At 40.9% G+C, this 12,800-nt stretch overlaps 3 protein-coding genes across 5 annotated transcripts in view; all 3 read right to left on the reverse strand.

Annotated features, from left to right (window-relative positions):
- Positions 1-2,512, reverse strand: part of LOC117945458 (protein downstream neighbor of son homolog) — a 9,017-nt gene extending 6,505 nt beyond the window's left edge. For all 3 annotated transcript variants that reach the window (XM_034872941.1, XM_034872942.1, XM_034872940.1), the window contains exons 1-3: positions 1,762-2,512; positions 750-824; positions 464-664 (exon numbers count right to left, since the gene is read on the reverse strand). In XM_034872941.1, coding sequence (XP_034728832.1) covers positions 464-664; positions 750-824; positions 1,762-2,178 — 693 coding nt within the window. In that variant the 5' untranslated portion in view covers positions 2,179-2,512. The remainder of the gene's footprint in view (positions 1-463; positions 665-749; positions 825-1,761) is intronic.
- A 779-nt stretch (positions 2,513-3,291) lies between these two features.
- On the reverse strand, positions 3,292-5,658 carry LOC117945464. Its single transcript, XM_034872947.1, has 3 exons — positions 5,554-5,658; positions 5,101-5,462; positions 3,292-3,710 (listed from the first exon to the last, which is right to left on the reverse strand). Exons 1-3 carry the CDS (start codon positions 5,627-5,629, stop codon positions 3,429-3,431), a joined length of 720 nt encoding a protein of 239 aa, XP_034728838.1. The 5' UTR covers positions 5,630-5,658; the 3' UTR covers positions 3,292-3,428.
- A 1,256-nt stretch (positions 5,659-6,914) lies between these two features.
- Positions 6,915-12,800, reverse strand: LOC117944976 (T-box transcription factor TBX3-like). Its single transcript, XM_034872206.1, has 5 exons — positions 12,683-12,800; positions 7,830-8,097; positions 7,252-7,398; positions 7,019-7,099; positions 6,915-6,932 (listed from the first exon to the last, which is right to left on the reverse strand). The coding sequence occupies exons 1-5, from the start codon at positions 12,790-12,792 to the stop codon at positions 6,915-6,917; spliced, it is 624 nt and encodes a 207-aa protein (XP_034728097.1). The 5' UTR covers positions 12,793-12,800.

Below are 12,800 nucleotides of genomic sequence, written 5' to 3' on the forward strand. Positions count from 1 at the left end.
TTCAGAAAATTCACAGTTCTTTTCTTATAGTTGATAGTTTTGGCTACATTATAGACTACAGCCATCAACATAAAGTGAATTAGCACTTTACTTTCTGTTTGGACATCATCTACTGGAAATATCCAGTTTAAGATTTATTGTAAAGCTGAAATGTCAGTGTCAGTTACATCCTGGTTCCAGTAACGTTACTTTAACCATCTGCTTAAACCTGCACATCTTTGTCTATATATACAATAACACTTAGAGCAGACTGTGACCCAGAGACAGGAAGTGAGCTTTGAGAGTACCTGAAGACTGTCACCTAGAGACATGAAGTGAGCTTTGAGAGTACCTGTAGACTGTCACCTAGAAACAGGAAGTGGGCTCTGAGAGTACCTGCAGACTGTCACCTAGAAACAGGAAGTGGGCTCTGAGAGTACCTGCAGACTGTCACCTAGAAACAGGAAGTGGGCTCTGAGAGTACCTGCAGACTGTGAGGCAGAGACAGAAAGTGAGCTCTGCAGTGCTGACTCAGCCCTGCAGCCTCCTCCTGAGCTTTGGGATGCTCGGCCCAGGACAGCGTGAGCGGCGAGGTGAAAAGGACGCGGGTCTTCAGGCTCCAGTCAGCCGGGTACTCGGAGCACACAGGGGGGGAGATGGAGGCCGGAGCGATGGCCTGGGGACTCTGGGGGACACGGCGATGTTTACAACAAGGCAGACACGTGGAGACAGACTGACATTTTGTACAAAAATTAAACAGTGAGTCCAACCTTGAGCAGTGGAGCTTTAACCTCCTCCTCTTCCTCTTCTTCAAACAGAGAGTCGTCTCCAGAGAAGAGACGCTTCTACAGCAGAGGACACAGCAATAGTAAAGAGCAAAAGATAATCATTTTTTATTTAACCCTTGTGTTGTCTTCCCTTCAGAATTGAAAATCAACACTTTTGCTGATGCTTAATAATGATGTTTTTAACTTTTTCTTACATTTTTGTACCTTTTTTTTCAAAACCTTTGATTTTTTTTCAATGTTTGTCACTTTGAAGTTTTCAACAATATGTTACACAAACTTGTCAACTTTTTTTTACAGTTATTTTTGGAATTTATGGTCAATGAACCTCATTTATAGGAAATTATACCTAATGTTTGAGTTAGAAAAGCAGAAATTAGGAAATATTTAGATTAAGATTAAAGGAATGGATGTTGATTGATAATCACAGACTGGAATATGTCAACTTTTACACAATACTATTTCAAAACACTATCAAATGTAATAAGACGCCCCAAGAGCGTTGTGTGGAATTAATCATGTTATTTTGGGGAATTAAAAAGAACATTGATATAGGAAAAACGGGTCAATTTGACCCAAGGACAACATGAGGGTTAAAAGAAAAATAATATTAACACAAATAAGTAACTCTATAAAATGAAAATAACAGAACAAACTTTACCACCGTGCCAGTTCTGACATTATCAGTAACCCAGTGGTTTCTTTTCTGATAGTTGTTCAAACTTCCACAGTACTTCACAGATAACTTAACAAGGGTTTAACTCAAAGTATTTCCAGAAAATTCCATGCAAGCTTTCAATCTTATGGATGGCTTCATACACATACTAATTCATTAATTTAAATCTATTGGTGTCAAACAGAAATAAGTTTCACGAAACAGGGAGACAGACGGCTGCCTTAAACTAGAAAAAGAAGCCTGACAAATGGCTACTGAAGAGCAACAAGTGGCTTAACGGTCATAATACGTTATACAGAAAGATAGTTTTTGGTAACGGACCTTGCTGGAGACATGTCCCTGATGTTCTGCCTCAGTCAGCCTCGCGGTGAGAGTTAAACCTCCTCGCGTCTCTGTTGACATAGCCTCGTGTCCCTCTTTGTCTGTCCACGTCTTCATTTTGTAAGAAGTGTCAGCGGCTTCGTCGTCATAGACGAGACATTTCTTTTGGGGGCTGTAAGTGTTCTCGATGTTAGCGAACGGGTTCCTGCGTTTTCTTCCGGAGCGCGGCTGACTGCTGAACAGCGGGCCCGGGGAGAAGGGACGGACACCTGCCGCCGCGGCCACCGGGAATGAGTCGCTCTGTCCCGGGCTGCTAGTGGAGCCCTGTCCGGCGTCGCTTAGGCTTCTTTTCCTCCTCATTCGCATGATGTCCGCCGGTCGCTTGAAGCTGGGTGAGTATCCTGCCTGCTGTGACATTCTGAGGGGAAGCGTTAGTCTGAACAGCCGACAGAGAACACCAACACTGGACTGCTGCTGCGTTTGTTGTTGTTATCGCGCGCCTTTCGCACTGGACGGATTTGGCGCCTAGCGTGCTGACGTAAGTGGATCCGCATGTGTTGCGTTTGCGTGTGGCGATAAAAAAATGGAAACGGCACATCCCGTTGCAACAGACAACGGGAAAGTTTTTACGACGCAAGTGAGTGATCACAACTCTTCGTGACAATAAACCCCATAGTTAGAAAATTGGAAATGCACGCGCTATCCTGTTCCACTTACGTGTTCTCCGAATGACGAGGAGCCTTGCCTGGACCCAACTTGGAAGGACCCTCAACTTTGCAAGAGTATATGGCTGCATTTTATCCTAATTCCATCAGGGAGCGACACATGCGGTTGCAAAAGGAGTTTTGGTTTCTGTAGAAGTCTGTGAGAAGGTTTAAGACGTACAGTATGACATCAGGAAACATTTTCACAATGAGTTTATGGTCTCAATTGCTAGTTTTAAGTCTAATGCAATACAGAATTGTGTTAATTTTTTGCGAACATGGATATGATGTGATCGCCAGTGAAAGTGTATAACGTAACATGGCTCCTCCCTCATTCCGCCCCCTCTCCTCCCTGGGATCAAAATCTGTACTAAGTATTTTAAAAGTACTCTTATCAGAGTTTTTTTTTGTAAAATAACTGCAATATTGTACAGAGAGGAAAAAAACGACAGGACATCTGCAAGTTCCATGAACCAAGATGGTTGACCTTTTCAAATCTCTAAAACAATGTAACAACCTGAACAAAAAACGTTGTTTATATCAGCTCATCCCGGCATGAACATAATGGCTCAGTTTATGTGATGTATTCTCAAATACACTGGCTGTGAAAGACCGCTTCGCATGTAGCAGACGGCCGCGTATCCCAGCATTCCTTGCACTTAGGTATTACAGCACAAATAAGTTGCCAAAATAGAAAAGCAAAATATCAATACATCACATCAACTCCCCTTTTAAAGTGAAGGTAGTATACTGACGCCATAATACACACACAAAAACACACTCTCATAGACAGATCGATCAATTCTTTAAATGCAAGGAGTGTGTGTGTGTTCAAACAGTTTAAACATTGGCTTCCAACTTCATAATTAAGTTTTACTGGAGAAACTGACATTTTTTAAGTGTAATTTACTTTGGGAATGGTTCATATTTTCACCCTGTCTGTGATCAATTTCATTTTCAATTTCAGCTTTTAAACTCAATTTCTGTGTCCACTGAATTTTTCTGCCCTGTCGTGGTTAGCATTAGCCAATCAAGGGCATGATATTTCAGTCCAGCCCCCGCCGAACCAGGAGCGGATGAAGACATGATGGGAGGGGGGGCGTAGTCCCGGCTGGGGACGCTCGGATCGGTTCTGAAATCCACTCGGGACCGCATAGGTGGGAGGAGGTAGTGGACTGGTGCTGCAGAGAAGCCGGTGTAGGGATAAAACAGGAAGCCTCCAAAGTGTGAGAGGCTCACCAGCTCCTGTTACCATGGAAACAGTACATACAACAGAATATCAGTTGGTCTGCAATGGATAAAAGCACACCCAGTAAGAGCGTTCACCCCATGTTGGCTGAGTCCTGCAGCGGCCCGGGTTCGAATCCGACCTGCAGCCCTTTGCTATGTGTCATCCCCCTTTCATGTCTATCCACTGTCACTTTAATAAAGGGAAAAGGCCCAAAAACTTTAAAAAAAGGACAGTTGCCCTTTACTTTCTTCTAATACTCTAAAGCGTTTCAGAGAAAAATGTTGTACTCTTCCACATCCATTTACCAGCTCTTGTAACTTTGTAGACTAAGGTAATACATAAAGAGCCATGAGTTTATACAACATAAATAACATGAATTTGTAACATGAAAATGCGCCTTAAACATCAAAGGATAGGTTCATATTTGTATTTATTGTCCAGATTAAATCAACAGTCAGGTGCTGTATGAACACTGAAACAGATTTCATTCCTCCAGCTCATACTGGATTTTAGTATATTTAATATATTATAGATGCTTCTCAACAGGTCAAATCAACAGTCCTCGTTCTGTGTCTACAGTTAATATGAGACTTCAACGGACCGCCTCACACTCGCTTAAAAAAAAACGTTGGAATGGAAAGCATGGGTACTTTACTTTGAATTCTACTTCGCTACATGTCAGAGCAAATGATTAATCAATACCAGTGACACTGGTGTTGCATATGAAATGGTTAATAGTCGACTGGCTACAACATCACAATGCTGCTTACACATTATTCTGCACTAATAATAACCCTGTATATGATAACATGTCACAACCCTAATCAAGTGTTAAGTACACTGTAAATAATGGCTGTGAAATGTAAAGTCAGATTTCACAGTAACAGCACTGTATATGATTTTTACAGTAGAATGCTGTAAAAGTTACATTACAACCTTTTCAAAGTATTACAGTTGAATTTACAGTAATCAAAGCATTACTGTAAAAAAATCACAACATAGCCACTAAAGTACTGTTAATAGTAAACTACTTTATTCTTACTTTTTTAAACTTATGTTGTGTTTAATTGTTTTGTATTTTACAATGAATACATCAAATACTGTAAATGGAAGTATGTTACCTTTACTGTAAAAAGAAAAGAATTCACAATTTTAAAAGTAAGTTATTGTAAATTTTATGTTAAATTTGTTACAGTGTACACTTTACTGCTGCCTCTTCTGTATTTAAGTTTTTGAATAAAGCAAAATGATACTAATTAATGAATTAATATGGATTATATTGGGTATAATGTGATATGTCTAATTTACAGTATACAGTAATAGTGCCATTAAAAATGATGTGTTCTGTGAGTATTTTGTGTGTTTTAAAACGGGGTTTTACTGGTTTGTGGGCCGTCTTTGTACCTGCACCGGGATCCCTGGAGGTCCTGGAGTCCTGCCCGCTGATGCCAGGCTCGGTCTGCTTCCTGTTCCCGCGATGGTCCAGGTGTTAGCCTGAGCCGAGTGGAGAAGACTGCTGGAGATACTGGGATCCCACAGATTTGGGTTATAGTCCGGTGGACACACTGATCCTCTGCACAGCCTGCCCAGCGGCTGTGTCTCTGAGTGTTTGGGGGATCTTGTGAGGACAGGGCTTTGTCTGGGGCCCCAATCTCTCGGTGTCCTCTCTGCTGGGGAAACCTCCGGCTTAGTTCTCCATCCGCCCAACTCTTGCCAAGGATCGTCCTCAACATTATCAGCATTGTCCCTGCTGCTTCCATGAACATCTTGGATAGATAAGATAGATGCGAGAGTTGGTTTTGGATTCATATTTGTTAGACTCACTGAAGGAAGTTGTATTATGAAGGTTTTCCTCACCTGAAGATTTGGAATTGTCTGAATATTGTGCAGATGATTCTTTTGCAGGTTCAGATTTCATATCCGTCAGCCTCATCTCTTTAGACTGTTGTTTAGAATGTTCTAGTTTCCTTATTAGAGAAAGGAAAAGGGGAATAATTGACTGATAATAATTCTGTTGAAGTAAAAACAATCAAAATTGCTGATGGTTCAAATCCTCATTCTAGAATCAGCAATGGATTGGAAGTGGATCATTTCTACAGTAAATGTGTCTTCATCATCTTCAGAGAACAGTGTCCTGCCTGTCCCGGCGGGGACATGGACACTCTGTCTGTGTCCCGTCTGAGTGCATTCTACTGAAGCCACTCATTCAGGGTTTACAGTGTGGACTAACCTGGTTGCACTCTTTAATCTTTGGATGCTACATAATTAAAAAAAATGTCCCTGAAAGTGAAATAGTTTTTTAGTTTGCTGTTAACATAAGGATTTCTGTCATATGAAAATATTTGATTTGTTTCAAATTTTTTTATAGATACAGTACATACGCAATACATGTATACAGTATACACAGTGAATATATACTGTATATATATATATACTGTACATATATGCTATATACAGCCTCAATTACCTCAGAACTCTCTACACCACTGTTTCAGTTCCAGAGACACAATTCCTTTAACATCCAACATAAAATACAATAATGTCTCCAGATATATAAAGTAATCTTCATATCGTATTTAATAATTAATATGTCATCAAAGTGTGAAGGTTGTTTTGCGTCTACATTTACTACGTTGTTGTTTGGACTAGAATGCATCACAATGAGACAATCTGCAGATTTATTGATAATGATGAATCAAATATTTGGTGTATATTATTAGAATATATTTACACTGTACAATAAATAAATAATTTAGAATATTTTACTCACTTAAAACAAGATTTACAGAAAATATTATGAATGAAAGTATGACAAATCTAAATGACTCTCTATAGATTTTTATATACTAATATTTCCTACTTCCTCCATGTACTCCATGTTTTTTTTACTCTGCTTCATGTATCTGGTAGCTAGAGAAAAACTTTACAGATCAAGTTTTTATCACTGCTTTAGAAGAAACAAGTCCTCTATTAAATGCAGCTTTCAACACATGAATGCATCAGCAAAAATGATCTGCTAAATACTATCATAACACACAACAATAATAATACTAACACACTTTTCTGCATAATGTGTACTTTCACTCTGTGCATGTTGTATGCAACCCAGTCTCATATAAAAACGTAGTTGTAGGATGACATTTGTGTATTTATATTTAAATCAAATTGAATGGGCAGAACGTGGACATGTAACAACTCTTTGACATTGTTTTGCTGGATTAAAAACTCTGGATAATCTGCTCAGAGCACATGCATGACAATAATTAGGAAAAAACATGAAGCTAATATGGCTGGGTATATTTTGTGAAATAGAAAGAATGACTTGCCTCTTTTCTCGTCTTCCGTTGCCCGTGTCTCTGAATCCCTTCGCGAAAGGATTGTTGTCTATTTTCAGCTGAGTTATCTGAAAGAAAGGAGGTAGAGACATATCTTTATATCACAGCGGGTTATAATTATTATGAGTTATTAGATGTTATCAGTGGATTATAACTATTCAGCTAAACTAAAGTAAATGATGGGAGTTTTTTTTTTGAAAGGTCAGGGGTTAATGACTACCTTGTGATTCTGGTAGGCTGTGACTGCGATGAACTGCGTCTCCCAGAATGCATAGGTCCTAAAGGTGCTGTAGGGGAGGCTCAGCATGTCGCTGGCCTGCACGATGTGGAATCGGGGCTGGTATCGGTGCATCGAGTTCAGAATGGTCTACACACAAGCACACACACATATACATACACACACACACACACACACACACACACACACACACACACACACACACACACAAACACACATACACACACAAACACACACACACACGCACAAAAATATACACACACTCATCAGGTCAAACAATATAACAAAATAATTTATACCTAATTTATCTTGGAATTATACAGATATTAGCGAGAACTGTAATATATCAAGATAGTATTCAATTCTAAAGGATGACATCATACATGACAGCAAATATCTTTATACATGTTAGAAATCAGCAGAGAGACCTTTTACACATTCTTTTATAGCATTATTATTATTATTATTATTATTATTATTATTATTAGATCAAATAAAGCCTTTTCTTATTATTAATATTGTAGGCACAAGTTCGTTACAGTTTCAGAACCCAAACATACGAATCCATGCGTGTCAGAAATGTTGTTGGTCAGCTTGAGTTTGTGGAAATTGACCACTCTGGACATCCAGTGCCCGCCCGGGGCCGGGCTGTCCGGGTGGATGTACATGCGTCTGGGCATCTCCGGATCCGCCTTCCCCACCACTATCCAGCGGGAGTTGTGGAACTTATATCTGCAGTCATCCGCCGTCACTATGTCCATCAAGAAAATATACTTGGCTTCTGTGTCCATCCCGGTGCAGCGGGCCCTGAGCGGCGGGAACATGCGCCTGCAGGGAGAAGACAGAGACAAGATTGAATAAAGCCCCGTCCAACTCTCCAACTGTCCATCCATGCGCACTGATTGCACTTTAACTGTACCTCCCGGATTTTGTAATGACCATTTCAGTGCCGCATTTGTGGAACTGTGTCCAAAGGTCACTAGCTTCCAGATAAACCTTTGGCTCTCTCTCCTCTGTCGTTTCCTCTTTCTGCAGAGTGCCAGGAGGCCTGCCCAGAACCGGAGACTGCTCCGGGGATTCCGTGTGGCTCACCGGGTCCACGCTTGCATCAGGACCGGGATCGGGTGAGACCAAGATAGTCCCGAGACAGGCTCCATCTCCGCCTCGCGCTGGAAAGGCGCGTGGCTCCGAGAAGCCGCGCATGGTCTCCGAAGGGAAGGAGTAACTTTTACGCACGACTTGTCGGGCTACTCTTTTACGCACCGCGGACACCTGCAGGATGTCTGCAGGTTTGTAAAGTCTCTGAGACGCATCAAAGGTAGCAGCGTCAATAATGTTCCTGCTGTTAGACCAGTGCGGTCTGAAGCCTTCCAGGCCGAGTCCGAACTGATTTACTCCTTGACACGTTGGGACTGGAGTAACAGCAACAGTGGGTGGAGTTTCTCACTTTAGGTGCAGGAAAATGCTGCTTCAGGTTTTTTTCACTGGCTGACAAAGCTGTTTGTGACTATTTCTTTATTTATTATAACTTCATCAGACACAAAGATGAGCATCTCTAACTTTCTTATTCTGAGTTCAAAACACAATGGACTCCGATGTGTGTGATGAACACCATCAACCCAACGTTGTGTGGTGCTGACTGTGACTTTCAGTCCCTTACACCATCCCTATGACCTGTGTTAGGGTGATCTCTATGGTGCGGTGCTGCAGTCTGCCAGGTTTGGCCTCTGCCAGACTGTCCTGGCTGGATTAGGCTCTGGTTTTGGTTACAGACGTTATACTGCTCAATGGGCCATGACAGAGAAGGATCATCACAGAGAACTCTGTCTGTGAGCGAGGGCACCATCTTCGTGTGTCATCATGAGACGAGATGTTGCTTAATATGAACTCACATAAAATCATAGTGTTAAAAATGTTACAAAAAAAAATTACAAACCCATCAGTATCAATGACAGTTTCTCAAACTAAATTGCTTTGCCTTGCTCATTGGCTTCACTTCCATCATCTCTATCTAATGATAGAGGATCCAGGATGGGTCTGAAAGCTCTGACAGAAATCTAGTAGGTGCTAAGATTTTTATTTAGATCAAAGATGACAGCTGATATGACCCATTGCCGTTAACATCATTTTGAATGCGACGGCTAAAAGTCAGAAGCTGCTACCTGATTGTTTTTATATAATGCCCTGTGCTGATAAGACGTAAGGCATTTTTCTCTTTGACACACTCTAATTTTGTCTTGCACTGACGAGCCTTCTGGTAATAGTACCAGAACTCAACACTTAACCCAGACACTACTTGTAGACTACTAATCCACTTTAACTAGATTGCATTACATAAACTGAAAATCAATGGGTTATTTGACATGATGATAGACTATAGATGTTTGTGAAAATTTACTAAATCATAGGATGATTTGGGATTAAAGTCCGGTGCCGATGTCTGTTGACCTATTTATAGCTCATTTATAACTTCTAAGTCATGGTCTTTGATGAAACAATGGTAGGGGGTAACATCAGTTTTTCTAAAAGTCTCACACTGAAGCTTGTACTTCAGCATGGACTTTGCTGTGAAATCAGGAAATATTTCACAGTGAAGTTTTTGTTCTAGCTTCCCGAAGGCTCGCTGATCGGATGCCTATAAGTGAGCACACGTCTTCTTCAGGAGGTCGTTCAAGATATTCAGTGGGTGGCAGAGCTGTGCATGACCCAATCTCTTTCTGGCAGAGAAGCAGGGGGAAAACCCTGCTTGTCCGTCAGCCAACTTCAAAGAGCCCGTCCGTAATCTGAAACGGGCCCGAGAACCATAGCAAACAAGACGCCTGGCCGTTATGTGTGGGTTTGGCCCTCAAGCTGCGTGTGAAACCTGCCACTGAGGATATAGCCGCAGATCTCCACTGGGTCAGTGCCTGGCAAAACACTCTCCCCAGCAGAGCCTGCACATTACTGGATGCTCCGTTTTGTGTGTGTGTGTGTGTAGTGGGGGGGGGGGGGGGGGGGGGGGGGGGGGGGGGGGTATGGTCCATGAGGCTGCTCTCTTTACTCCAGCTATTTAGCATGACACTCCAGTAGCATTGTCGGACTCCAGATTAGTAGAAAAAAGTGTTTAAAATGAATGCAGCAGTGCCTGAGATACAATATTTTTTATTCCACAGGTTATTATTTATTGTCAAAACCTGGTGCCTACATTACCCACAATGCATCTCAATCACCAACAGTTTGGTCAATACTGGGTGTGTAATGTTAATAGCAGCTAATGTATACTGAGCCCCAGAGTTTTTTTCAGGGGACTACTTTTGTGTTACATTGCAATGAGGTTTTTTAAAGATTATTTTTGAGGCTTTTTCCCTTTATTTGATAGTGACAGTGGATGGACAGGAAAGGTGGGGGGGAGATAGGGGGTGACACGCAGCAAAGGGTCGCAATTCGGATTGGAACCCAGGCTGCTGCAGACTCTACATGGGGCAAACACTCTTACTGGGTGAGCTAGAGCCCCCCCCCGACCTTGCAATAAGTTTTATGTTACCTTGCAATACTTTTCTTCTTCCATTCCCAAGACATGTGTCTATTTTCACCAAGCTGCCCCGCGCAACGCCATAATGTGGATCAGCTCATGCTGGGAATGCTGACATGGCCTACTGCTTAATAGACACATTCATATCTGTTCTATAATCAATACCTATTTCTTAAATGAATAAAATGATACATTTTGTGTGTCGCCTGTGGCAATGAATAAACACTGATCGAATTATCAGAGAATCTGCAGCTCCCCTCAGAGCTTAATAGAGGCTCCACTCATGTTTTGCTAACTTTTAGCGTGTGGTTTATTTCTATAGTTGTATCAAATTAGACAAATAACCAATATGTTCTTTATCAGACAGTATACAAACACGTAGCCTGCAGATAACCTATTTAGACCTAAATTAGAAACTGCATATAATGCTGCAATAGACCCAAAATGAAGGCTATTAGACAATATAAATTCAAAACCAAATGTCCCTTTACTTGAAAATAATTATAATTACCGTTTTATCTAATTAGACATCAACTGCAATTCTATTAAATCCATAATGTGTGACACTAGATGTCGTGCTACCAAATTGTAGACACCACTTTTACCAACCTGGACATAAAGTTTATTAGACTGTAGGCTGTTGATATTAGAATGTAATCTCATATCGGGTATACTGTAACTTTTAGTCAGAAAAAACCCTGAAAGCTCAGAAGACAATGCATTGATTTGGCCTTTATTAAAGTAACACTTTCTCTCATTTGTGGCTCATTAGAAGAAAGCTGTCGTAGACTAAGTCAAAGCACATCAGGTCACATCTGGACGCTGCCTTCCACGTCCATTCCAGCCCATAGGAGGACACCAGACCGCGATGTAGGGGACTGGAAGGGTTGTAGCCATATGGCAGGTGATAGTTTCACATTTTTGTCCCCAAACTAACGTTCTCTCTTAGGAAGTTGCAGATTCTCTGATAAGTTTGTTCAACGCCACATCAGGCGAACCTCTGACATCACACATTCTCTTTTTTATAAATAAAGAAATAGGCTATAGATCATAGCCTATGTACAGTGGCTTGAATAAGTTAACACATCCAGGCTAAAGTTGATTAAAAAGAGGAAATAAAAAAACATCTTTTGGAAATTGATCTTGTTGCCTTAATTCCAAACAATGAGGAAAATCCAACCTTTTAAGGACACCAGTTTTTTTGTGAATGAATAATGTATTATAAATAAATAAATATTCTTCCTTAAGCTACAGGGGGCATACCTAGAGATAGGCATGATATTTTAATTCCAAAGGCCAAGGGAACTTTAACAGGATGCATAGTATCCTGATCCATGAAATAACTGGCTTTTAATAATAGAAATGTGCCTGCCTCTATGGGAATCTAACATAGGGGTGTGTATACTTATGTCCCCTGTATTTTGCGAAAGAACTGTTATTTATTTACAATACATTGTTCATTCACAAAGAAATTTGGTTTCCTTAAAAGGTTGGATTTTCCAGGTTGGAGTTTTTTTAATTAAGGCATTAAGATCAATTTCCAAAAGATGTTTTTTTTTTATTTCTCTATTTAAACAATTTTAGCATGGGTGTGTAAACTTTTTCTAGCCACTGTATGAGATCTAAATGTGCCCTTTGATCAGTATAATAATTTCAAAATAAAATTTGATTAGATGATTCCTCGCGCTGGGCAGTCATGCCGGTATCTAGAGTACCTAGAGTACCAAGAGTACCTGGAGTATTAGTGTAACACGTTACTCTAATCTCACCACTTGCTGTGTCATGGTGTGCTACTTTCCCCCTTTTGATAACGTTGGTGCTTTGTAGTCAGTGCAGCCAAAAAAAGTTTAGCCAGCTGAAGCATCAAGCATCATTTGGCAATAATATTCATTTGCAATGTACCACATCTGTGATCCAGCCTCCGTGTCGTTGTCCTGCAGACTTAAAGTCCGCTGACTGGAAATCTTCTCCCCTGGTAGGCTACCAAGCGGCTCTGGCTTCACTGTCTCCATAACACCTC

Source organism: Etheostoma cragini, chromosome 5 (assembly GCF_013103735.1).
Source record: "Etheostoma cragini isolate CJK2018 chromosome 5, CSU_Ecrag_1.0, whole genome shotgun sequence".
In the NCBI taxonomy this organism is placed as follows: Eukaryota; Metazoa; Chordata; class Actinopteri; order Perciformes; family Percidae; genus Etheostoma; species Etheostoma cragini.

What these genes read in the sequence shown, in the direction of transcription:
- LOC117945464 (XM_034872947.1), bottom strand. Translation starts at nt 5,629, where the DNA reads ATGAGGCTGACGGATATGAAATCTGAACCTGCAAAAGAATCATCTGCA. An exon ending in AGACAATTCCAAATCTTCAG is followed by an intron (nt 5,463 to 5,553) that starts GTGAGGAAAACC and finishes TATCTATCCAAG; the next exon opens with ATGTTCATGGAAGCAGCAGG. An exon ending in CTCCAGGGATCCCGGTGCAG is followed by an intron (nt 3,711 to 5,100) that starts GTACAAAGACGG and finishes CCATGGTAACAG; the next exon opens with GAGCTGGTGAGCCTCTCACA.
- LOC117944976 (XM_034872206.1), bottom strand. Translation starts at nt 12,792, where the DNA reads ATGGAGACAGTGAAGCCAGAGCCGCTTGGTAGCCTACCAGGGGAGAAG. An exon ending in TTTCTGACACGCATGGATTC is followed by an intron (nt 7,399 to 7,829) that starts GTATGTTTGGGT and finishes GCTTGTGTGTAG; the next exon opens with ACCATTCTGAACTCGATGCA. An exon ending in CAGCCTACCAGAATCACAAG is followed by an intron (nt 7,100 to 7,251) that starts GTAGTCATTAAC and finishes CCTTTCTTTCAG; the next exon opens with ATAACTCAGCTGAAAATAGA.